General features: G+C 33.0%; 2 protein-coding genes across 3 annotated transcripts in view; one reads left to right on the top strand and one right to left on the bottom strand.

Moving 5' to 3' along the window:
• LOC100372940 (protein ELYS-like) overlaps positions 1–26203 on the top strand; it is an 83375-nt gene that overhangs the window by 7623 nt on the left and 49549 nt on the right. The window contains exons 7-14 of the mRNA XM_085490462.1: positions 291–375; positions 1359–1524; positions 2399–2540; positions 3188–3278; positions 4069–4224; positions 4627–4752; positions 5135–5225; positions 6466–6693. Of these exons, the coding sequence (XP_085346588.1) occupies positions 291–375; positions 1359–1524; positions 2399–2540; positions 3188–3278; positions 4069–4224; positions 4627–4752; positions 5135–5225; positions 6466–6693 (1085 nt within the window). The remainder of the gene's footprint in view (positions 1–290; positions 376–1358; positions 1525–2398; positions 2541–3187; positions 3279–4068; positions 4225–4626; positions 4753–5134; positions 5226–6465; positions 6694–26203) is intronic.
• Positions 7644–24863, bottom strand: LOC146733952 (uncharacterized). Of its 2 annotated transcripts, XM_085508293.1 has the most exons (5): positions 24693–24863; positions 22171–22297; positions 20887–20985; positions 16887–17113; positions 7644–10662 (listed from the first exon to the last, which is right to left on the bottom strand). In XM_085508293.1, the coding sequence occupies exon 5, from the start codon at positions 10648–10650 to the stop codon at positions 9406–9408; it is 1245 nt and encodes a 414-aa protein (XP_085364419.1). In that variant the 5' UTR covers positions 10651–10662; positions 16887–17113; positions 20887–20985; positions 22171–22297; positions 24693–24863; the 3' UTR covers positions 7644–9405. The 2 variants fall into 2 exon arrangements, with proteins under 2 accessions (XP_085364419.1, XP_085364421.1); XM_085508295.1 differs by lacking the exons at positions 16887–17113; positions 20887–20985; positions 22171–22297; positions 24693–24863 and adding an exon at positions 12717–12782.

Raw genomic sequence — 26203 nt, 5'->3', positions numbered from 1 at the left:
TAGCTTATTTCGCTGACTGGAAAAATGCGCTAAATTAAAACACAGTGAATATGTAAAATTTAGCATAGAACACATTATCTAAATGACGAAACCGTGAATTTAAAACCCACTGAATATGCCTGAAATGGTAAATCAGTGAAATTTAAACCCAGGGAAAATTAGTCATTTTAAAGTAATATTATAATAAATATTATTTCCCAATAAGATAAAAGTTTTTGTGTACAGTAAAAGGGTTAAATATCTGCAAACTTAGTTTAGATATTTTACTATCATCATTCTGTTTGTTTTAGTCAAGAGTCTCCGGTGTCACTTTATATGTTCCAATTAGTCTTTGGAGAAAGGGAAATGCATGATGGTCATGGACATCTCTATAAGGTAATTCAAATTATGTAAATTTTGATGATAAATATTAAACAAAGAATTTAACAGGCATTCAATATCAACCCTTATATCTGTATTAGTGTTAATTCATAAAATGTACATGTGTATGAATGGATTTGCCCAGTTCACAATAGATATTATTTGCAAATAGCCGCCAAGATCTTTTTGATAGTGACAGCAGCTTTGAGAGCCAAGCAGCTTTTTTTTCCCCCTCAAATAGTATTTAATTCTCTGTCACCATCCCTGCAACTGTTCCTAATACTGTTCATCAGTCGCCCATTTTGAATGCTGATCGATTTTATACATAATTGCTACTTTCTCGTTACGGGATCTCAGCAAGTGCCGATTTTTAGTTCTCCATGTTTGGAGAGGGATTAAAGCATTTGCTTTCACATTAGTCGGGCCCAATCGACTTGTGCTGAAATCATGCCCTCATTCGTCGATCTGTTATTTGACCCAAACATGGAAAACGCATATGATGATAATAATAATTGCTATATTCAAATTATATCCATTTGTTGTTATGGTATTTATTATGAGTCATTGTACACATAAACGGTGAAGAAGATTAAAAAAAACAATTATGGCGGCCATTATAATGTTAAAAATTCATCAAAATCAAGCATTTCTGTAATTCTGGATCTGGTATGTAACATAGAATGTTATGGGACCTTGATGCACATCATTTTGTTGGTCAGATCGCATTTTAAATGGCCGACTGATGATCATTTTGTTTTAGTGAATGCTCTGATATGCACTGATAGTTTATCTTAAAGTTTTATGTATTTGAGAGATAATGGGAACTATGAATTGCAGTTACTTGTTCAACTAATGCAAAAGATGTCCTTGTCATGAAACAGGTGGATTTGTTACTTAGCTGTAGCTACGTAGTTTTACTCGCAGAGAAATTTCAATTTATCATTTCTTTTAAGAGTAAATTGAGCAGTAAAGTATTTGAGGTTTTCTTTAATGATTAGGTTCTAGCGTCGTGTAATCCGTCATTTCGACATGAGGTAACTGCTGACCCCTATCGCATGGGCGATGCAAATTCAGTTGGAAGCAGATTGTTTACCTGTTGTACGCTGGAAAATGAATTTTCACCTGATGCTGTGAAACATGAGGATTCCATTGCAGATGAAGTCGGTAAGCGATGATCTTACACCATATTAACCTTTTCACCACCAGACTTTCTCACCCAAATTATTCTGCATGTTTCCCTTATATTCATCAATATTTCTGGAAATGAACCCTAATTTTGAGCCAACAGACAAAATTTGAGTCAATTTTCAGTTTTTACTCAAAAAGGTTTGCTATTTTTTTTTCAAAATCCTCTGAAGGAAAGTGCATACTATAAACAGGACTATTTTGTGAATTTGTGATGAAAAGAAGGAACTGGTGGTGAAAAGGTTACAAGTTTCTAATTGCAAATCATAATCTGTAAACCTAATTTACATTTGAAAAAAAAAAAATTGTTTTAACCCTTCGAACACCCAAATTTTGTAATTTACCCTAGAACCAAATGGACATAATTTCCTACTGGCTCCAGGTTTTGATTTAAATAATGAAACGAAAATATGAAACAAATTCTGCACTCTAAGTGTTAAAGGATGGTAGTCGTCGCACCACGCATGCGCGAAATATATGGGTCTTATATAAACAAAGATGGCGACTTTACTGTTGCGCAGATCAACGAATACAAACTTAGACGTTACCAAGCTTCAATTAGGTTTTTTTTAGGTGATTGGAAAGTATGGAAAAGCAGTCACCAACGGTAATTAGTGGAAGTTGTACCCAGGTCAAACCTCATACTTGTGATTTCCATTAGAAGAGCGCATTGGATTGTGGGAAAATTAGTGTTTATCAACACAAATGTCGCACATGCGCAGCGGGACGAGCACCGCTCTTTAATAATCAGACCATGAATATTTACAACAGGCTCACTCATTCTTTGGAATTAACGTCTGTGCAGTGCACTGCTACATATTCTATGACGACATCCAATTTTTCTCTGCCACAGGAACCGTCTCCCACAATGATCTCAGTCTGGTATTGTTTGCCTGGGAAGCGCCCTCTGGTGGTCCAGGTTCTCAGACCTGTTGTTTTTTAGCAGTGTTTGATTTGAATAGATATTACCATGCTCAGATGCCGGTCTCTGTCAAGTAAGTGACGTTATTTATATTGTGTCCATTCAGTGTGAATATTGGGTAATATCATATGTTATTGCACTTGTTAGACCAGACCCTCTAAAAAGATCTTTGAAGAGAAAATCTTGGGGTGGCTAGGTTTTTAGACTTCGAAAGCTAAAAGCAAATTTGTTTTTATCCTGTAGAAATGATTTGATGTTAAATGGGATCTTTGATTCATGTTTTGGAAAGGTTTTTTTGTCTGTATAATCTCAGAGCTTGTACTTCAGTATCTTGCAACAGCGCCACCAATGGCAGATTACAACAAAATCTCCAAAATCAAACCATTTGAAAATTTTACAATTCATAAACAAACTTTCAAAAATTTTAAACATTTTTCATTCTGACCCCCAAGTGAGTAAGTATATGACTGCCTTATACTCTTATATACGCAGGTTGTAATGTACTGGCTAATTCTTTATTTTCGCTATTTTTGCTGAAGGAATGATTCAGTGAAAATAAATTCCATACAAAACACCCAAAAAGTCTTTTCTGCGAAAATCAATTCCAGCTAAAATCAATTCCAGCTAAAATAAAGTATTTTACAGTAAATGAAAAATAAAATCTCTTTAAGGCGCTGATAAATAATTTAATCTGTTGATTCCCATCAATTATTCTTACAGCGGATCACAAGAATCACACGATGTGTGTCCATATTTCTCCTTCTGCTCACTTGAGAGTGTCATGGAAACTGCTGCTCCAGATGTTCTTCTGGTAAGAAGTTTTTTTATTAGTGCCTTTAAGACGTTTTTTTTTTTCTTTTGTTAAAAAATAAAGTTACAAAAACGAGACATAATGAAATATGTGTACCAGTTTGTTTTGCATTTTGATGACCTTTGATTGAATGGTAGCCATTTTTTTGTTTTGTTTTGTGACTTGAATCAATTGTTTTATGTGTAGATTTAGATTTTAATTTGTAGATTTTATTTCTAGGAAGTGTCACTTTGGCTGAACAAAACGTGGATAAGGTGCCATTTGAAGTAACAATATATTAATAAAATGCTGAATACTCGCCCAACATTTAATTAATTATAATGATCATTGAGTGCTTTCCTTTAAATTGACAGTCACTAGAAATTGAATGCCTTGTTTCCTCGTATTCTGGAGATATACAACAATTGATTTTTGGTCTTGCACTGCTGTTTCAGCAAAATGTTGCATTTTGGCAGTAGCCATGATTGGCTGCCTCTGTTTACAAGACACAAATGTTCAGTTTTATGCTTTATTATAAATTTGAGAGTTTACACTTATGTATCTATTTTATCTTCAAACAAGCACACAAGGCAGGAAAGTTGATATCCGTAAATAGATTATGGTGCAATGCATTTCTGTAGTGCGAACGTATGAAAAACTGCAGCAAATTTACTCATGAACAACTAGTAATGAAATTATCCAGAAATATAGAGTATGCTTAGCAGTCCGAGAACTTGTAAAGTCTATTGGAGGTGGTTACCCTGGTTTATCAATGTCATCAACTAAATATTCTTTATCCATTCTCTTGCAGGATGTTTTTATTAATCCATACCAGGTATCAAAGTTTTATTCCTGTGCGACTCCAGCGCATGAACAACACTTGTACCCATCATCTTTTAGTTTTACAGCAACTTGTCTTATGGAGACCGGCGTAGTAACATCTCAGTATCTCGGTGCACAACGACAGGTAAGAATGTTCTGTTGATTACTTAGTCTTTCTGTGTATTGCTTCTAGGTAGGAACACTTTAATCTCATTCCAATGAGTTCAGACTGTATCATGTTATTTTAACTCTTTTTTTTTTTTTCCTATTAATAATGGCCAAAAAAGTTGGGTACTGTAAAATACTTTATTTTAGCTGGAATTAATTTTCGCTGAAAAGACGTTTTGGGTGTTTTGTATGAAATTTATTTTCACTGATTTTTGACGAGTTGAATGGGAAATATAGGAAAAAAGGTATTTTCGCTGGATTTTATTTTCACTTAATTATTCCTTCAGCGAAAATAGCAAAAACTAATTCCAAGCGAAAATAAAGTATTTCACAGTATTGTAATATGTATACTAATCATACTGTGTATTACTTTTATCAGGTATTGGCAGACATCAACCGACACGGTGCCGTGGTGCTTCGAGAGCCGCAGGAATACTTCAATTTATGTTGGGTAATGGGACTCCTTCCAAGGACAATTGATCAGCCAGCAGCCACCATGTCAGTGGTAAGTGAATCTGGGATACAGGGAGTCAAGATTTGTTAATCTCTACATGTACATGTGTATCAAACTTGGCTAAAAGTCTTAAAGTGCCTCAGTTCAATTGTAGAATTGTTTATGAAATAAACATATTTCATGATATACACTCAATAAGTTTCACAGATCTTAAAATTGCAAAGAAGGGGGAGAGTAAAAAATCATGACACCAAAAAATGAACTATAAGCATCATTTTTTAAATTGGCTCAAATCTTTATACAAAGCATAACATAAAATTAATTCTATTCGTGATTGAATCAATGATAAATGAAATTAATGTGTTAGTATGTTACCATAAGTAATGATGCTCATTAAAGGTAATAATTTGATTGTTTCTTTGATTTATTACAGCAAATGCAACGTGAGTCCCTGCTTACAGTGGCATTGGAGAACAACATGGCAGATTTTATTACAATGTGTATTACTCAATACAGTGAAGGAGGTAAGAGATGAATATATTGTGTGTGTGTGTGTGTGTGTGTGTGTGTGTGTGTGTGTGTGTGTGTGTGTGTGTTTGGATTGCTATATGTTGCGAGGACAAAAATACAGATATATACCTACTTCCGAGGACATACACACCTTCCGAGGACCTTTTTCATAGTCCTCGGAAAACATAATTTATATTAATAGTTAATTCGATTATTAATACGTTTTGCGTAGCTTAGGTTTAGTATCGGGGGAAGGTATGGTTCACGTTATATTAATATTAATATAATTGTACCATACCTTACCCCGATACTAAACCTAAGCTTCGCAAACATTTCTATGTTCAGTCACGGGATATTCAACTCTTGTTTAATTAAACTTAATTAAAATGCAATTCTCCATTGTATTGCATTGTAATTGAGTTTAATTAAACTCCAATTAAAACGCAACCCTATATAGGAACGCGTTTTAATCGAGTTCATATCGCAACTATATTAAAAGTTAATTCAACTATATTAAAAGTTAATCCAATGTAGTCCTCGGAACATATTGCAATACAAGTATGTGTGTGTGTGTGTGTGTGTGTGTGTGTGTGTGTGTGTGTGTGTGTGGGTGCGTGCAATAAAGTGCCATTGCTTGAAACGTCAAGTTGTTTTCAATAATTACTTAGGACAACGTTTACCAAATATTATCTACCATATTTCAAGTTTATTTTCTGGTTTCCAACCCATGTACATTGTCATTATAGTCCAGCTAGTGGTGTTCTGTTTACTCAAGACATGTTTTGTGACTTTATATGGAGATGTTCAATTGGATAATGGTGGCCCATTCATTTGTTTTGTCAGAAAGACAACATTTTTTTTTTGGTGAAAGATGACAACTGCTGAAAGTTATGAGTACCAGGGTTCTCAAGTCCCCTTGACAAAATGTAGGCATTTTTGTTTTGATTCAGTTCAGGACGTATTGTCTCTGTTTGTTTCCATGGTAACAAAGATTTTTACTTCCATTGGCAACCATTTTGAATTTTTAAAAATTTGTGTAGATGCATTTTTATCTGGTCAGATTGTCACAGAAAAGTGTCAAAGTGATTGTATACACTAGCCTAACTCAAAGTCTCCATGCAGCTAAACATTGCATTTATAGGGCGGAGTCTTTGACTTGGCCTAAATACTTTATTGCTCTAACTTGATAACTGAAAAGTATTTTATCACAATTTCATGATTTGCCCAACCTTTCAAATGTTTCTCTTTTTACAGGCTTCTCTACAGGGTTCACTTTAAGATCAATTCTTGACTGGGCATGGAACAAAGTAGCAAACATTAAGGAATCATTGGATAGAATTTGTATACCACTGTATGATGGCTATGGGACTCACCTTGATCAGCAGACTATGCAGGCGCTAGACCAAAATGCTTTGCAGCTAAATCACATGGTATTGATATTCCAGGCTCTGCTTGATCAGTCGGGGTCCACCACTGAACAAGGTAAGTGAATATGGATTCTAGAATCATCATTGTTCTTAACTTTAATAGCGGCTGTAAGCATCTGTGCTACCGGTAGTTAGTTCACATTGGTGTGTATGTTGGATGTAAACTATTGCATCTGATTTGTTACATTGTGGGTAGACATGAGTTCATCAGTGTGCTTAACACAAGGCCTCATTCTTTTTATGTGACTGCCGGTGTATAAGCGCTGAATGATTTCTTCTCATTCAAACAAGAAAGTCATACATGTATTGAACGGTTTGTGTTTGATTCTGTGTGTGTATCTGTCTGTCTGGGTATGTGTGTGTCTGTGTGTTTGCGCGCCAATGCCACTCCTCTTCAATCAAATTGATTTAATATTCTTGGACACTATAATGTAAAAAATTAGTGGAGTTATGCTACTTAAATCTCCTCAAAATGATCTGAATTGAGAGTGATAATTAGCCCTTGTGATTCATTATTTTCATAAGTCAGGGGAGAGATCACTTTACAGTCAGATCAGAGATGGCCGACTGATGGCCATCTTGTTTTAAAAATACATATGTGCAATTCTTTCTAAGACGTGTTTGGATTGCTGTGATTGATTTTCATTTTTTTGAAAGCCGTTCATTCAGTAGTTACCGTACTACCAATATGTACATTTGTAGATGTAGTTGTTCTTTGCTTGAATGTTTTATGAAATACAGTTTTAATAATGAAACAATGTTTGGATAAAGTTGTCACACTAGATTGTAATCTAGTGCTGATCTGTACACTACATGTTTTGTCAGTCATATCACCATGGAGATAGACAAAAATGTCAACAAATGACATCACATTATAATGTTCTGGGAACTTTTATCTAACAACTAGACAGCGCCCTCATTGGCTGGTGGATACAACCAGTAATTTTCTCAGCATTAATTCTGGTGTTAAAATTGCATTATTAACAAGAAATAAAACTAAATATATGATTGTTATATCACTTTTAATACTGATTAGCTGACACTTTCTTAATGATCAATACAAACAATCAAAAACTTGTTTTGATTGTAATAGTCACATTTATCAGAAGGATTGAAATAAACATTATGGCAGTGAATTTAGAATATAAATAAAAGAAATCAAACCTCTCTTGTCCTCTTCATGTAAGAAGCGTCACTTTTATAATGCAGTGTTCAATTTTTCTCTTCTTCGCATAAATTAAAAATGCATCAGTTTCAGTACTGACATGCGAATAAATAACTTAAAATAAATCCTGAATTGGTTCAATTCTATCAAATGTTGTTTTTACAGTAATGTATAAAAATAAAAAAAGTGTAGGAATATACAGATAACCTTCAAGCGTTATTGCAATAGATCTTATTAATTTTTTCTGTTCAGACAAAGTCTGAAGTCTTTTTTATGCTTCTTCCCTTCCATGCATCATTCGATAGTACATCAACAATCTATAATGACATACACATGCATGACAAGTTATTTGAGGGAGAAGCCTACTCATGAATGAAAATACCCCAAATTTATTCATTTTGCAATAAATTGTACTATGGGGCATTTTCATTAACACTGTGTTTTATGGTACTGTTCTAAAATAACTATTAGAACACGTTTCTCAAAAAACGTGACTTCCAAATAATGTTCTTTCATGAGACACCAGCTTCATTATTGTACATAATAAACATTGTCATGTGATTTATGACCAAATTTCTGCCTTAATCATCCAAATTAAAAAGGGACAACTGGAGACAGTTTAGAGACAGAATTTGCTATATCCTGATACTACATGTCCGGAACTATTATTCAAACAAATATGACATACTGGTTCTTTTCATATTCTGTATGCTGACATCTAAAGAAATAAAAAAAAAAAACGCAGAGACTCAAATTTTACACACAAGTAATAGAGAATGAAAGTGATACAGTTTTGGCTTTCCCCACTGTCATTCCTATTATATGAACATCTCATCTTTCCATGTATTCATTCTTTACATGTGTGTAATTGTTATCAAAACCAAATAATATCTATCTTGACCTTTTTGACCCCTTTAATTTGAATTCAATTCTTTCATCTCTGAAATATCCCAGCAATAAAATAGTAGTGCAAAATAATTTCCACTTTCTTTACATGCATTTCAGTGAGATGAATGAAAATTCCATATTGAATTGAAAAGTAATATTATGTCGGTTGTGGCACGTTTCATCAACAAAAAGTTGGTCTTTGTTGAAATAAAATTTCAAAGTTTCAATATTCAGACAGAAAAATATATAAAATAATTTTACTAATATTTATTTTAAGGTCAATGAATGATTAAAGGTTTTTTTAGGGAATAATTTCCTTTAAACAAATTGGTGTCAACATTTTATGGCTTCATCATATGTTTTAACCTTTTCACCACCAGTTCCCTCTTTTTATCACAAACTCACAAAATAGTCCTGTTTATAGTCTGCACTTTCCTTCCAAAGATTAGGACAAAAATAGCCAAATTGTTTGAGTAAAAACCTAAAATTGACTCAATTGTGTCTGTTGGCTCCAAAATTAGGGTTCATTTTCCAGAAATATTGAAGAACATAAACAAAACAGTGCTGAACAATTCTGGTGGTGAAAAGGTTAATAAGCACTTGCATAATTTTATATTGCTTATGAATGTTAATTAGCTTATTGAAAAGAGCAATCAAATGCGATACACAAATAAGTTCATCAGTGGTGCAGTGTGAACTGTTGGCAGTAGGAAACTACTTGGAATATCGGATTCCAGTTGTTTCCGAGGCAGTTTGTCTTCTACCATGCTCTGGCAATATCACGTCTTTCATTCGTTGTATGACTGAAAACCAGACTGAGCTGTTATCATCCTCCTTGAGCGTATCCGCAATTGACATCAGTTCACTCGTCCCAAATTCTATATACTCCAATTGTTCGAGGTCGTCGAATAGTTTACTTGGCAAAAGGTGCAGATTGTTGTGGCTCAGCAGCAGCGTTCTTAGGGTCTTTACCCCAATGAATGAATACTGTTCTAGCTGCGATAAGCCATTCCCGCTGATATCCAGGAATTCTAATTTATCCAAGTTCTCAAATGTGTTATTGGATAACATACGCAGCAGATTACTGTTAACGTGAAGCTGCTGTAGCTTCTTTAGTCCCGGAACCAGGCTGTTGGTGTTGTGAAAGCAGTGGCTTATCCTTGATATCTGGTTGCCATTGAGGTTTAATACCTTAAGCTCAGCTAATCCATCAAATGCGAACTCTTCTATAGTGGTAATTTCATTAAAACTTAAATCCAGGTGTTGTAGCTGTGAAAGGTCCATGAAAACCTCGTTTAACAAATTGGTCACCCGATTATGCTGCAAGTACAATTCTTGCAGCTGTATAAGTCCACTAAAAGTCATGACGGGAATAGTCGTTACATTGTTGATGCTAAGATCAAGGACCTGCAACATTGAAAGCATACTAAATAGATAATCGAATAGGCCGATTATGTTATTGTCACGTAGGTTTAATTGTACAAGTCGTATTGGCGTTGAGAAAATCCTCAATGGAAGGTCAACAATTTCATTGTCGCTCAAATCCAGGATTTCCATGTTGACGTTATTTAGGAACAGACTTGTTTTTACGACTTCAATTTTATTTTTGCTAAAATCCAGGTGGTGTAAATCAATAAGATCTTCCAGAGCATGCTCCTCAACAAGTATGATTTCATTCTGGCTGCAGTCGAGCGTTTCGATGCGACTTGGGAGCTCATTTTCTAATATTTGTGTAATATTGTTATCTGAGAGATCGAACGTCTTTGCGCTGCCGGGAATGCTTTGTGTTGGTACGCTCTGCAACCCAACACTGCTACAATTGATGAGTTTCACAGAGCTGCTCATATCACACGTGCAGTCTTGTGGACATGCGTTAATACGAGCTATATGTATGCTATACAATACGTATATGCCTAACACCCATCTTACATCTGGTGACAAGTCTTTCATCTTGGCCATGATTTCTCAGGTCTATAAAGCAAAATAAAGATAGATATATATAAAATGAGAAAACAATAGTACGTATTGAAATGACATTCCAATTTATTTTGGAAAGTTTAATTCACATATATTTTTCCTGCCAAGTTTTTGGTGAAACATTTTTTTAAATGTGTATTTTTTGATATTTTTTTTTATTTTGAACCAAATAGACATCATTGTCTGTTGACTGGAGTTCTTAATCAAGATTTATGAAAAAACATAAGACTGAGTTCTATTTGGTAAAGGTGACAAAAGTTGATTTTGGTCTTGCTCAGTGTGAATTGATTGTCCAATAGTCCCGTTTTAAGTACGTGATTGATGTCTTAGGGCGTCAATCGTAACATCTCCTGGAACAAGTAATTCTCTCTAACTCGCACAGTAATAACAACTTGACATTGACAGATGCAGAATTAGACACATGTGATATATTCAGTAAAAAAAAATATGTAAAAATTTTGTTTTTGACTATGTACGTCATTTCTATTTTTAAATATTACATTGAATTTCAAAGCAGCTATTGCGTGCGTTGTTCGCATCCTTAAAAAATAAAATCTAAAAATAAAATTTATTCCATAATCTGTGAATTTGCTTTTTATCAGAAAGTAATGAAAACTTGTATCAGAACAAACAAACAAACAAACAAATAAGATTGTGCGTACATGCGATTCAGGATGCTCACAGGCAAAAAATGTTTAAGATAAAATTATACTACAGTGTATTCCTTTTATTGTTTATAAATACATTTATAAATATTTGTAAATACCTGCTTTCAACATTAATTTAAATTCAAATATATAATTGTGATTGCTTTGTGGTCCCCCACTGATATTATATGTACATGTACATGCTTTGAATCACCTCTGAAGGTGATGTCATATTTGTGACTGCCACTTTTTCAAATTGAAGTGTTTGCTGGTTGAATGACATTGAACTAACTCTATAGTATTAATTTATACCCTATATGATGTCACACCACCATTTCTGAATTTGTAAATTGGAATTCTAAGAACGAATTTTAAAAGTGATAGTCATCATAGAGGGATTGGTTGAATTTTTAGTAAACAATGTATTTTACATGTACGTGCATACATTACATGAGATCCGTATCATTCAAGGAATACCATTAAATTCAAGGAAGCTATAAATCTATTTTATGTAAGAAATGTGGCCTAGATGTGCCACCAAAACGCTCGAAATGTTATGTTTTTGCTGCTATTATGAAAATTAATCTTCACAAAAGTCACTGTGACTTCACATCTTAATTATCCAAAGTGATAGCTCACTGTTACAAAATGCTGTGATTATCTCCTTGCATCATAACATTTATCTTTTGCAAAATTTAAAGAGATTTACAGTCATCAAAAAAAATCTCTAAAATTTGTTTTTACAAATTTTTACCTTTTGAATGAGAAGTTCAAGCACTGCTATTCTGTCGAGATGAAAACCTTGAGTAAAAAAACCCTCTGTATCCTGTAATTTTGCTCCCTGGAAAGTTTTTTTTATTGACGTAATTTATACATAGCCCTGACAGTGTTCAATTACTATTATAAGTTGACTCATTTGTATAAACACAGTAGATTTATTTTCTTTTACAACATTATCCTCAACATGGGAATTGTATTACATGCCATTGGAGTGTGAAGTAGTATTTTTATAACATCTCTGTTTATCCTATTCATGAATAGAGAACTCTTCCCATCAGAATTCGTGTGAAATTTCAACAGTTTTCTGTATTTTTTTAATTATTTTGATGTGGTCAAATTACAATACGAATATGCACTTCAAACAAATACATAATGGGATATTTTATTCTCGTTTATGCATCAAACAAACCATTGAGTCATCGACAATGTTTCTAAAAATATATATAAGTAGATAGTTGTACTCTCTCCTTCATCATTTGATTACAAACCTTTACGTATTTGTAAAAAAAATTATAATTCTGACAAAAGCATGGCAGTAAATGAGAGAATATATCAAATATGTTAACATCAGGACAACTGATTTTATGGATACGAGATAATGGAAAAGTTTTGTTTTCCTACCATGGGTTTACAATGAGCCACTGAGTCGTCAAATTTTCAAATCGTCACCAACATCATAGGTCTACTGATCATTGATCAGCATTGCATTGATGGGGATCAGTATCAGTATTCAGTGTACATTCCAGATGTAGCCAATCACATCCTTTGGATGGTTGCCAGGGTAGATGAAACATGTCTTTAATCTGCGCAAAGGTCGCCCCCTGTGATGGCGGGTACATGTTGGTTATACACAATGAAAACATGTGCTGTACAGATTTTGATGTATAGACTCCTATATTGTTGTAACACATGTTTGCTCCAACACTTTGGTATTGCAAGCTTATTTTCAAGAAATTATGTTTTTGTGTGAGACTTATATATATATAATGTATATATGTACAGCCAACAGAAAAGTTTGCCCAAAACTATTAAAAACAGATTTTAGTTGTACTTTAAGAGAAGAATAATTTAATATAATGTAAATCCTGAAATGTTGATCTATTTAGGGACAATCTCATGAAAACGATCTTTGGAGGACCGAAGTCATCTTTTGTCTTCTTTCACAAAATAAAAACCCACATTTTTTTCATATTATTTTCAACATTTCGATCAAGATCTGTAGATAATAGGAAATTATGTCTATTTAGTTCAAAATTATAGAAACAAATTAAAAAACACATAAAATCAGGCAAGATGCAAAAAATGATGGTGATTAAATAGTGCTGATAAAACTGTGTCAAACACAATTTACCAAAAAATAATAGGATGGTATACATTACAGTCTTGATGTTCAAAATGGCCATCCCCCACTCATCCTGCATGATGTCCAAACGGTTTAATAAAGCCCACTCTGTTTATAATAACCTGAAGGTATATACCAACAATAACATTGACACTAAACTCAAAGTATTAACGCAATGTACTTGTACAGCTTTAAATTTGCTAGAAACTAATTTTCCGGAGTCTGGGAAAATAACAAAATTAAGTAGTGTAAATTTCACTTCCTTGACATGTGAGAAAAATTTCTAAATTTCTCGCAGTCAGCATTTAATCTTCTCTGTTTTACAATACAATACGATACAGTACAATACATGTAATACTGTGTCTACATTGTGGGTCAGAAAAATATTTTTTTTTTCATTAGTGTTTTCTAAATGTCTGTCAAAAACCTGAGAAAGGAAGCTGTGACATGACATGCACATTTTTAATTTCCAAACAAAGATCAGAAACATGAATACTTTTTTTTATCTGGACCTTACAAACTTACTAACTATAGTTTTTCCAAAAAATATTTTTGGTAAGCCATACATGTATGGGATGTGTTGAGGCAGTTAGCTGCCGTCTTTTCCCAATTACATGTCTAACATTAAAATCCAATTTCCCCTCAACAGGAAACAAAAATACCTGCTTTGTTTTCTCAAGACCTCTTTCTTAGGCCATATTTATTCAGTCATTCAGTTGAGATTTCAATGGCAGGATGTGATGGTAAACTTTCCAATTTCAATGCTGATTAAACCATTGACTGAGTTAGAGCCTTTTCATTGCATTGGTAATTATCGTTAAGTTAAAGGGTCCACTTTCATTGGCCATGTGTTCCATTAATGGGCTTCAGCTTGTCAATAAAACATCTCTAAGTGTAGACAGCAGTTTTATGATAATGCTATGTTTTGAATTTAATGCTTTTATTTTATCTTTTAGTAATATTCTGCTCACATTGTTTATGAATTTAAAAATATTTGTGAAACTAAGAATATTTCGCCCATATTTTCAGCAGAGAGAGACATGTACAATTTTGGTAGATCAGTGTGGCATCTTTGCATCACCATGTGACAGATTTGGGCAGCACAATGTGACAGATTTGGGCAGCACAATGTGACAGATTTGGGCAGCACAATGATATACTTTGATAAATTTTGTTTTTAATGACATAAATTGTTTAGTATAAAATTGTAACATTTTACTTGTGTATTAATTAAATCTGTAATTGAGTTAAAATAAACATAGTCAATGATCACTAGTTTGTATAAATTTCTGCTAACATCTTAACATCAACAGAAAATTCTTAACATCCACGCAAAATTCTAAAATAATATTAATCAGTCAGAACTGCTTTTGATGGCAAACCTTCGCCTATTTATTAAACATAGAGAAATTGGTACTTTTCCTAATTCCTAGTTACTAATTCCTCCCAACCATTTATTAAAAAAACAAACTATTTGTAAAAAAAAAAAAACAGTAAAAGAAAATTTGTATGGGAGAAATAAAATTGGGGTCAAATACCGTCTTTGTCAAGATAATGAAATATGGTATTAATATCTTCTCAGTTGAATAATTCATAATAATAACTGCAAACTTTATGTTTTAGTAAAATGTTAAAATAATAAAAATAATGCTTTTACTGAGGTTCTTTACTAAGAATACCATCAGACTTTGTTTTAAATCTGTAAGTATTTGGAAATATAATCAGTGTTTTATACTCATTGAGTTATCCTTTTCATCCCTCTTTTCATCACAAATAATCCTGTTTATAGTCCGTGCTTCCATCCGAGGATTGGGATAAAAATAGCAAAATTTGTTGAGTAAAAGCAGAAAATTTACTCAAATTTTGTCTGTTGGCTCCAAAATTAGGGTTCCTTTCCAGAAATATAGAAGAATACAAGAAAAAGTGCAGAATAATTTGGGTGAGAAAGTCTGGTTGTAAAAAGGTTTATATCTACAATATACGTGCATGTCCAATAATTTCTCCAAAAAATGCTTTCACATATTTAAAATCCAATACATAGTTTAAAATATGAACATCCGGGAGATTTTGTGGTGAAACATTTATTGATCGTTGTCATTTATATTTGATCAGTAATATACATGTACAATAATATGTAATTATAAATTGATGGAATTGTAAATAATTTATAACATAAACACATAAAGAATTACTTGTTTCCAAACATCAACAGATTTTCCAAAACACAAATGTAAAATATGTTGTGTTTTACCTACTCTTTCCTTTTCAATCTTACAAATAAATAGTATTTCTCATGCACAGTGTACCACACCTGCGCTGCAAAGCATAAATAGCGTGAGAGATCTTGTTCAGCATTATGTACTTATTGATTGTCAACTACCCCATATTTAATTGGCACATGATTTTTTTATAATAGCTAGATTCGTAAATAATTTTTTGCCTCGTTTGCAATTTCTAAATACCACAATCGTAATTTTAATATTTCTCAATTCGTGTGACAGATATTGTTAAAAGTTTACCATGCAATTTAGCATAATTTTCTTTATCCATATCTACAGTGTGTGCTATTCTCACAGCATCCACTGATTATGAATCGTTTCATCAATGAGAGCTCATTGTAATTTTTTAAATCAATATCTCAAAAAATTAATGCATTATTCAAATTTTCATCACGATAGTGACTATATTTGTTATTGGTGTTAGTGATTATAATTCTGAAATTCAAGTCGATGAAAAATTCCAATGGCTTCTGCAGTAAGATTCCCACGTAAGTCTTAAATACCTAAAAAGATCTTAACCCAAAGGGTATTAAATTTGAGATACATTTCAGTTAGGTTTTGAAAAGGTCTGAAAAAAAACGGTAATTCCAGAAATTCAAAATTCTACTCTTGGACTTGGATTTTTGACTTCATTATGATGATTTTTGTAATATTCACTCACTGCAGACACCTTCAAATTGCCAAAATGCAAGCAGTGAAATTTAACATTCCATATTTAAACTCATGTGTAAGTATGCATGCTTTAATCTCCACATTCCCTACATACATTTTATAGTGCAACCTTCAACTCAAAATTTGTTCGATAATATTTGCATGATTTTACAGAAAATTAACAAAATTTCCTGTCACTAAAAAAAAAAATTGTCATTTTGATATACATGTACTGTGAAACACTTCAAAGACAGTGAGAGTCAGTAAAAATCACAAAATTTGTTTGCATTAAAAAAAATTTCTGGTGTTGTACAATACAGTGTCAGTGACGTTCACAACATTTTGTCTTCACAGTGCCTGAAAATTCTGAAACCGCAAACATTTATATCAGTAAAATATGGTAGTTGTGAAAAGAAGATGGATAATTTGCTGCCAATCCACAAAAGGAGGGAATATAAAAAGACAAATATTGTGAATTTCTAAAATGTAGTTGATCATTACAAAAACATGTGTTCTTACCATAAATACAGTCATAGATCTTAAACCATCAGAATTGATCTGATACCTTACACAGTGCAGCTAATAATCCCAATTTTGTAAATTTATAAAAATAATCAAGATCGTTATCTTCATCTAGGCTGAGACTAGGTTTTAAACCTTAATTCCACTCTACGTAGCCATGTTGCGTGATACAATACAGTGTCAGTGACGTTCACAACATTTTGTCTTCACAGTGCCTGAAAATTCTGAAACCGCAAACATTTATATCAGTAAAATATGGTAGTTGTGAAAAGAAGATGGATAATTTGCTGCCAATCCACAAAAGGAGGGAATATAAAAAGACAAATATTGTGAATTTCTAAAATGTAGTTGATTATTACAAAAACATGTGTTCTTACCATAAATACAGTCATAGATCTTAAACCATCAGAATTGATCTGATACCTTACACAGTGCAGCTAATAATCCCAATTTTGTAAATTTATAAAAATAATCAAGATCGTTATCTTCATCTAGGCTGAGACGAGGTTTTAAACCTTAATTTCACTCTACGTAGCCATGTTGCGTGAGAACGGCATGCTGGCAAAACATCACTTGTGTTTCACATATCTTCTATTCATTTTATTAACAGCAGAGGATAAACAGTGTAGACTCCTTAACTAGGCACAAATTGACACCACATTAAAGTAATGGCCTCACTTTCACCACAAATGTCTATTTTATACAGCCCCCCCCCCTCCCCACATAATTTCTAAAGCATTGATACCTCAACTGATAATTATAATCACCAACAACTTAAGTGGTCTTGATTCAACAAAGATGCTACCCAGGTTTGTTTTTAATCTCCCTAGAGAGAAATCACAATTTGCCACTACCACAGCAGGTATTGTGCAAAGGTTAAAGGTCATATAGGGTCACATGTTTTCATTCATTAAGAGAAAACTACTTCTATTTTGTTGAAACTATTGAAAAGTGGGACAAGTGAACGTTTCCTATTGAACTATATCAAGTGGCATACTGCTCTATTTTTAACATTCTTTTTTCATTTTTCATTCTCACAGACTATCATTAATTTGTTATAAATTTTTCCACCAAATATTCTATAAAGATATTTTTCAAAATTACTTTCATAATTTTTGGACTGATAGAATGGTTGCCATGGTGCTGAATATCATCACATTTTCTGAAAATTGAATAGAAACTGAAGATTTCTAGTAAAAGGTCAGCAATGAGGTCAATGAAAGAGTTTGTGAAATATCTAAATGACAGTTTATGCAAGAGTTGAACTCGAGGCTTGAGAATATGTCCCAGACAGGCAGATTTTACCTGGGACAGGTAAATGTACAAATTGCCTGTCTCTGTGGTCAGGTGAATAAAGATAATAGTTATTACTAACTGACCAAATGCTGGTGCTCCCAAGTTGCTTATGTAAAAAAAAAAACGTTGCTTTCAGAGTTTGTAAAAGTTTTACAAATTTTATTTCAAATAATATTTCTTAATTCATTTTGCCAGGGACATGTACATCATCAATTAGGACAGGTACTTTTATTCACCAACTTGTCCAATGGACGTGCAAGTTTAATTTTTGAAGATAGTTAACAAAAACTTGAATTTGTTGTATACTGAATATTTAAGTTTTGCTTATTTCAATTATAAAACATGTGTAATTTAAAGCATGTGCTACTAACAGAAAAAAAGACAAATGAGAAAAACAATAAGTTATTTAATTGTTTAATCTTATCAAAAACTAAGATGATAAATATATGCTATTTATACCCTTTATGATATTAGAGATCCAAATATGAGATGTCATCACCATAGATTATAAAAATTATTAAAACTGAAAAAATTCCTGCCATACCTTATTTATAACCAACAGTTTCTTTAAATTTTGTTTTTGCTCCAAAATCCAATTAGTTACAAGATAATTATATTTGGACAAACTTAATATTATAATTAATTACATATACAAATTTTTGTAATAGTGAAAATTATTCTAGTTCTCAGCCAGCAAGACAATATGGAAATGGTAAGTCGGTTTAGTTTGGTATACTGCCCTCTATTTTGAAAAAAACAAAACAAAGTATTATTTGTATGTGAATTCTAATTATGATTTGTTATCTGTCCAACTTTTGTTCAAGCCCCAGAAGTGTTTTCCCTGATGCTTCAAAGATGACTACAAAATAATTCTACAAACGTAGGTCCCATCAAAATAAAGGGTGGGTGGTGTAATTTCACGGTTGATGTGAAACGTACTCTACTTGACTGAAGCACACAATGCATGCTGTGTAGTCTACATAATAATTCATATTATGTATTGGGGTCTCTGAGTCGGGACATTTTCATGCCCTAGTACGTATCATTGAAATTTGACACTATCAAATGGCAAAGATAAAACTAGTCAACAGATTTTGAATACTTGTTGAGGGCGGATTGTCTCAAATTATCGGTCATTTCAAAAAAAACAAATTATCGATATTTAATTATAAAACTCCATATTTATTAATATTTGTGCACTCTTGATTGCTGGCTGTGTTTATTTTTCTGGCTTTATTAGATATTGTGATAACCCAGCTGCCTCTGTCTGTTTTCTCCATTTTGCTACTGAACAGAGAATACCAAACAAAAAAATTTGTAGCAAAGCAGAGAAAACAGTTGGAAACATCTGGGGTAATATTGTTTTAAACCTGAATATTAGTTTCAATAATTGGATTATCAATTTTGTAATCACCTGTGAAATATGCATTTGTGTTTGAGAGACGAGTACACTTCACGGACAGTCATAAAACATAAAACAATCTACATTAATTTTTAATTTCAACTTCTGCAATATTTTGATCTTTTGATAATCTGAGATTACTCCTAACTTGACGAGAGCGAATCGTGCTGTTGTTTTCTCATCAAAATCATCTATTTTCTAATTATTTTCTTGGAGGATTTTGAAAGTTTAATAAGATTACTATGATTGAGGGAGTTAATAGTTTATCAATGCATATTGAGTCAATAAATGAAATATGTCTCCAGCGTTATGAATTTAATCGTAGGATTAGTATAAGGGAATACCAATGGTGATAAATGTAACAGGCAAGTTTTAAATTTTATTATCTTTTGAATTTCATTATTTTTCTTTTCAATATGTTTTCATGTATAATTTCTCTGGTAATTTACTTACTGAATATCTGAACAAAGAAATTTTCAAGTTGAAAGCTTTTGATTTTTCAAAATGACCACCTATTCTCAGTCAGCATGGAAACAGCACCAGCACCTAATTTGGTCTAGATCAGTTGCTTGGCAAAATACAACCAACTTCAACCCTACCTACCCACCTGTACGCATCTAGTTGCCACCCCTATAAACATAATAGTATATTCTTTTCCTATCCAATTAGCATGCTTTGTGATAGTGTGAAAGGAAAGCATAGGAAGATTGATTGGCCAAGTGTTGTTACCATGGTAACATATCATCAACTTATTGTGTTATAGTATGTTTATCTCCAGTGTTTTGAGTTTTTTATTCAAAGTTCAAACTGGTGGGAATGCCAGTAGGAAGACGTACAAATGACTTTTGAAATAATACTGAGTAGCAAGATAAAATGAGTAGCGAGTGAATTAAGAAAGTAATTCTTTCTTTCTGTCCCACATCTCCTACTCACACTAGAATGTTTCACTATAATAACACAGCTGTCAATCACAATTTCCTAGAGATCCGAGTCGAATTTGAAACATGTGTGTCTTGTGCGTCCGTCGGTCTGTCCGTTCGTTGATCTATTTGGCTCTATATCTCAACTGGGACTGATTACATTCAAGCTTTACACGTACATATCGTACATATCGATGGATGCATTTACTTTACGAGATGCAAGTCTATCAGCAATTGCTTCTAACACACTTTCCAGGATTTTGTGTCTCCATCAATACCTCCTTAATGTATTTGCGTTGTATTCACACTAAGATTTCAAACACTGCAATATGACAATATAGGCACTCTCTTCTAAGGAAAGAGAATTAAAGAACATTACCTCAGTCTGCATCTGTAACTGGTTTTGTGCACGACCTGTCTTAATCACTAATAGCGTCACAAGCTATTAACTTGTAACAAAGTCTTCAATTAGATCCACCTTTCAACAAAGTATAAAACAAACTGGTTTAAATAACAGTTACCATAACCAAATTTACTTAGTTACTTTTGTGTTGGACTTACATTTGTCTGAAGTGGATATGTCTAGTATGTCTAGTCTTGCCACTGTTCCCTATTGTCCCTTAATTACATAAGGGCCAGTTGTCGAACTGTACCCTCATGCCAAACATGTTTTTAAAGTCTGTGTTTCTTTTCTTTCACCAAGGTAATTGCATGCTTTGAATATTACGTATGTTTGCTTTTTTTAATCAAGCATGTCCGGCAATAGAATTGAGACATTTACCCGCTACTAACAATTTTGTCAACTCATGTCAACTGCTTTTGAGTTCGTAGGATGTCATTTTTCAGGGGACTTTGAACTTCACGAGTTAAACTTAAATTAGTTACAGTTTGTTTCATCAGACTGTCTGTTTTCAATGTCAAGGTTTTATGAATAACTCTCTCTCATAAGAACTCTACTCAGACAGAATGTTACAGCACAGAATTAGTCTGTGGGTGTATGAACAATAATAAACAGTCCTTTTAGTACTTTTAGAAAAACAGATTAAAAAAAAAGTAAAAAGTAGTTTTTGACCCTTAAACATTTTTTATTTTTATCTTTCATAAAAAAAATAACCTACACGATTTTTTTCCCCATATTTCTTTTTATCCCAAAATGTTTATTATGAACTGTGTAGCCGATAGTAAAATCAAGAACGAAGTTGTAGAAAATGACTTTAAATTGTGCAAAATGTTGGCAGCAAATCTTAGTGTTGAAACTAACTTCACTAATTACTGTTCACTAATTTTCAAAAAATAATAACTCTCCAACATGTAGATTAGGTTATTTATGGTTATTTTGGCACTATTTGTTACAGGGTTAAATCAAACAGTTGATACCGTAATTGAACCTGCAATTTCACAATGTAAACTTCACTTTTAAGTGACACACTTGAACATGAGTGGAACGGTACCCTAATCTGTTTAGCTGCATTGTTACTCACTATTGCTTTTATAAAATAAACACATTTGTCATTATCTGTTCTGCTGTTTTTCATACACAAGTTAAAATAAGATCTAGGTAATCTTCACAAAATACTGAAAAATTATGAAAAAAAAAAACTGTACAGTAATTGTTGCTCTGTAATATGTATTCATGATGTGTTGTGTATGGCTGCATACTCACAGAGTCACGGTCGTTATCGATACCCTTAAACCGCTTTTATACAATTTCACGTTCTCATTGTGTCTGCATCCTGAGTCTGCGTCTAATGCTCGCTTGTGTATGATGAAATTAACCAACCCAAATGAATCTGAAATGCAACAAACGTTTTACAATTCTGGGTGTGATGTCATATTTCCAAATATAGCTTGTCACTTGCATAAGGCATAGGGGGATCAATTGTCGTATTAACGTTTGATAGCTGGTAACTGGAGATGTCTGAAATGTGCAGTAGATATATCCTAGCTTTTATCTTCACCCGGCGCACGGTTTGTTCATGGTAAATACGAAATTTTAGAACCATCTGCGACAACTACCCCATAAATTGCCTGACGAATGATGTCTATATCATACTCTCTTTGACATTGTCCCCTGTTTGAACTTCAATATATATCTTGATTGAACCCCATTGAGGTTGTTCATTGTACCCTGTGATAATGTTACCAAGTGACTGCTTCATTAATTTTGAATATCCTTCATGTCAAAAGTAGGAATAAACCTAATACCTTTCTTTTCTTCAGTGATTTATGCTTGCCTGTGTTTTGAAGTTTCAAATAACACTGCACGAAGAGGGACACATTTGTGTCTGATTTTATTATGTTATACACCTACAAATACCCTGTGTGACAGTTCTCACAGACATTTCAGTCAGGGTCTTTCTTCAAAAAGTATGAGAAATAATGTTTGGGGGGCGTACACGAAGGCAATCCCTGACTTCACTTATCTCCTTGTGAAACATGTTTAGCTTTATTTGGATGCTGTGATGAGTGTGTAGCTGGTTGTGAAAGAATAAAATCTGTAACTTATTTGAAGTGTGTCTTGAGTTATAATTATTTGTAACTCCACTGTAGACTTTGTCAAGCAGAGCTTATCATATGAGTGATTGTCCGTCATCGTCCATGTCAACTTGTTACTTCTTCAGCTTTTTGAAAACTACAAGCTTGATTGCTTTGATACTTGGTGTATATGTACCTCGGCTAGACCTCTCTTAGATTTTTGTTCATTTCGAGTTGATATCTTCAATTCTCTAATTTTGATGAATATTTTTGTCATTTTGGTAAAAAGCGATACTTTGGACTTTTTGTTAAAAACCACAAGTCAGATTGCTTTGATATATAATATGTCCTACAGGTGGACCTCTCTCAGATTTGTTCATTTCATGATATTCTGAATTCTTTAATTGAAATGTGCATTGCTAACAGCGCAGCTATCTCAGCCCACAGGCTGCTTGTTCTCAATGTGTAAGGTATATTTATATCGATCATTACATTCATTGTGTGACGTAAGAGCAAATGACATTATGTCTGCTGAATTAAAAGATTATTCATAGTCTCGAGATGTCAGTTTTGATTTTCACATTGGCGTATTTTGAGGTTTTTGTCGACAGCAGCCACGAGGGGATAGTAATTCTCAATATTTGTATACTATACTATTAAAAGGTACAAAGTGAATAGTGATTTTTGTTTAATTTAATGAAAAAAAAAATTTGATTGGTATTGGTAAAGTATTTTTTGTCTGATATACACTGTGTCATTGGTTTAATTAATGGTAAAGTGACATGGTTTTGAGAATAGTTAGTTCAGATTGTCATTTCTAATAAGTCTTGTATTCCAATTATGCTTGACATTGATAACTAAATTAGAATTACTTTTCTTTGTTTTGTACATCCATCCATTTGCTAATATAGGAAGCTTTCACTTGGATTTCATTCATTTTTCTACTTTATAACTTCATGATGCGATATGACAACAGCTTAGTTCAAATAAACATGCAAATCAACCAACTTTGCAATCGCTTTGCACAACTTTGCATGCTGTTTGAACAGCTTAGAGCCATTAGGTGCAGACTGCAGAAACTAGTTGTTCATGGAATATATGTGCAAATTTTAAACGTTCTATAACAGTCAGGTTACTTAGAGCAGTCTTAAACTACCACAGTTTGACATTCAGTTTTTATTCAGTGGTTGTCAAGTTTCAGTTTACAGCCAAGGGTAGTGTGGGAAAAACTTTGATTTGAACACTGACCTTTGAAGATTTATATTGGGTAATTATGGAATACTTCTATTGAAGAGCTGCTGTCTGGCTGATTAACTTCTCAGATAATCAGAAACTCTGTCAACTGTAATTTTACCCAGTAGTCCAGCATTACCTTTTGTCAACTTACAAACATGTACAGTACTTGTCTGATATTGTCTGGTACCGTTGTTTCTCATATTTCGTTTGAGATACATGCTCTAGTCCAAGGTTAACACATCAGTTGTATTGACTGATATCATTTTTCCCACCATAATTTTTTCGTAACTTTCTATAGTTTCTTTGTTAATTTTGGGCCAAATTGATGTAATTTTACATTACATAGCCGTCTTGATCAAATTTGTTGAAAAATTATGAAAAAAGGGCTTGCTTTGTGAATTGTTGCAAAACTTGACTAGAATGTTATAAGAGTTAAGAGACAACAAACCAATAGATAGTATATCAACGTCTTACCTTGTTTTTATGTTTTTGGATGAGCTGTTAAAGTTTCAACAACTTGAATCTTGAAAGCAAGTTCACAGACATGTACGGCACGTTACACTGCATCTGAGAGCACACTTACACTGCAGTCTTTTACTAGGAAGACCGACAATCATTTTCCGGTTCAAATGTGACTGTGTGTGTGCCCGGACTGATAAATAGTTTCTTGTTTACTTGAGTGTGACTGCCCTCTTTGTATTACCTGGTCACTTTTATGACTTAAGTACGTTAACTAAGTTGTAAATCAGATTTAATAACAAGTAAAAAGCAAAAACTATTCAAAGTTGACAAACAAATTTGCATATACAAAACATTGGTTTCAGAGCTTAAAATAGGGAGGAGTCTTTGTTTGTCTCTAGATGGCGCTGTTCATTATACATTTAGGGAAGAATTTACGTAGAGGGCACCATCACATATTTCTGTGTTCAGAATTAAGGGGTCAGATTTGTATTGCCTTTACTTGGAAATGTTTTCAAAGCTTTTTTTCTTCCAAAAATGGTCAGGTCTAATCTAACGATTTGGCTCAAATAATTCCAAGAAATAATGTCACAATCTTTCAGAAGTTTCATCATAGCCATAGGGTTTCATTTATGCAATGTTGTTAATGTGCATGTACAGACTTACCATATGCGCATGTGCAGATTTTCAGAAACGATTGTGCAGACTTTTTCAAAGTAGGTTTGGGTTACCCCGAAGTGTATTTGACGTCATTTGGACACCGTCATCAATAATGGCTAAAACTAGTAGCTAAAACTAAATTTTTGGCGAAAAATAAATTGTTTTGGTTAGGAAATGACTAAAACATTTATTTTTCTAGAGGGAGCCCTGTTTTGTAAATGACTTTTATCTCTAGCTCTATCACTTTACTATGTATGCAATTTTCAATTCATAAGTTCTTCTAATAGAGTAAATATGGTACCTTACTATCTGGTTTACCATAAAATTTCTAAAAAAAACAAATCAAAAAGAATGTAATCACTATTCATGAAATTTGGACAACAGCGCCATCTATAGTTGATCTGTTATACTGCTGGCTTTTATTCGTACATATTGAAGAGTGCCCCCTTTAGGTGGTATTGAATGGCGTATATAAAACCATGACATATTTCTATGGAAATCAAAATGATGTCAATTCTGTTATTTGTACTGTCCCTTAGTTTCATTTATTTGTTTCACTTTTTTTTTATCTCAAAAACATTTTGTGAATTATTTTGGTGTAGCTGGTAGTAAACAGTACAGTCTGAGCATAACTTAACATTTAGGTAGCTTTTTACCTAACTTGCTTTCAAAAAAATATATATCCCTCGTATATCCAATTTTAACAGTCAGATTCAACTATTAATAAGTTAAAATTTATGTTGACAATGATAATCACTTTAAAATTTTTTTTTTTTTTTAATTCAAAATCTAGAGGAAAGCCATCTTGGGAGTATAGTATATTCAGACTGTTTTGTTGTATTCTCTCTCGTATATAGTTTATACAA

The sequence above is a fragment of the Saccoglossus kowalevskii genome, chromosome 15, assembly GCF_978046115.1.
Source record: "Saccoglossus kowalevskii chromosome 15, keSacKowa6.1, whole genome shotgun sequence".
NCBI classification, from domain to species: domain Eukaryota; kingdom Metazoa; phylum Hemichordata; class Enteropneusta; family Harrimaniidae; genus Saccoglossus; species Saccoglossus kowalevskii.
The sequence above is the reverse complement of the archived record's forward strand: the minus strand, read 5'-3'. Positions and strand labels throughout refer to the sequence as shown.

Excerpts from the sequence above, each read along its gene's own strand:
- LOC146733952 (XM_085508293.1), bottom strand. The coding sequence starts at position 10,650 with ATGGCCAAGATGAAAGACTTGTCACCAGATGTAAGATGGGTGTTAGGC.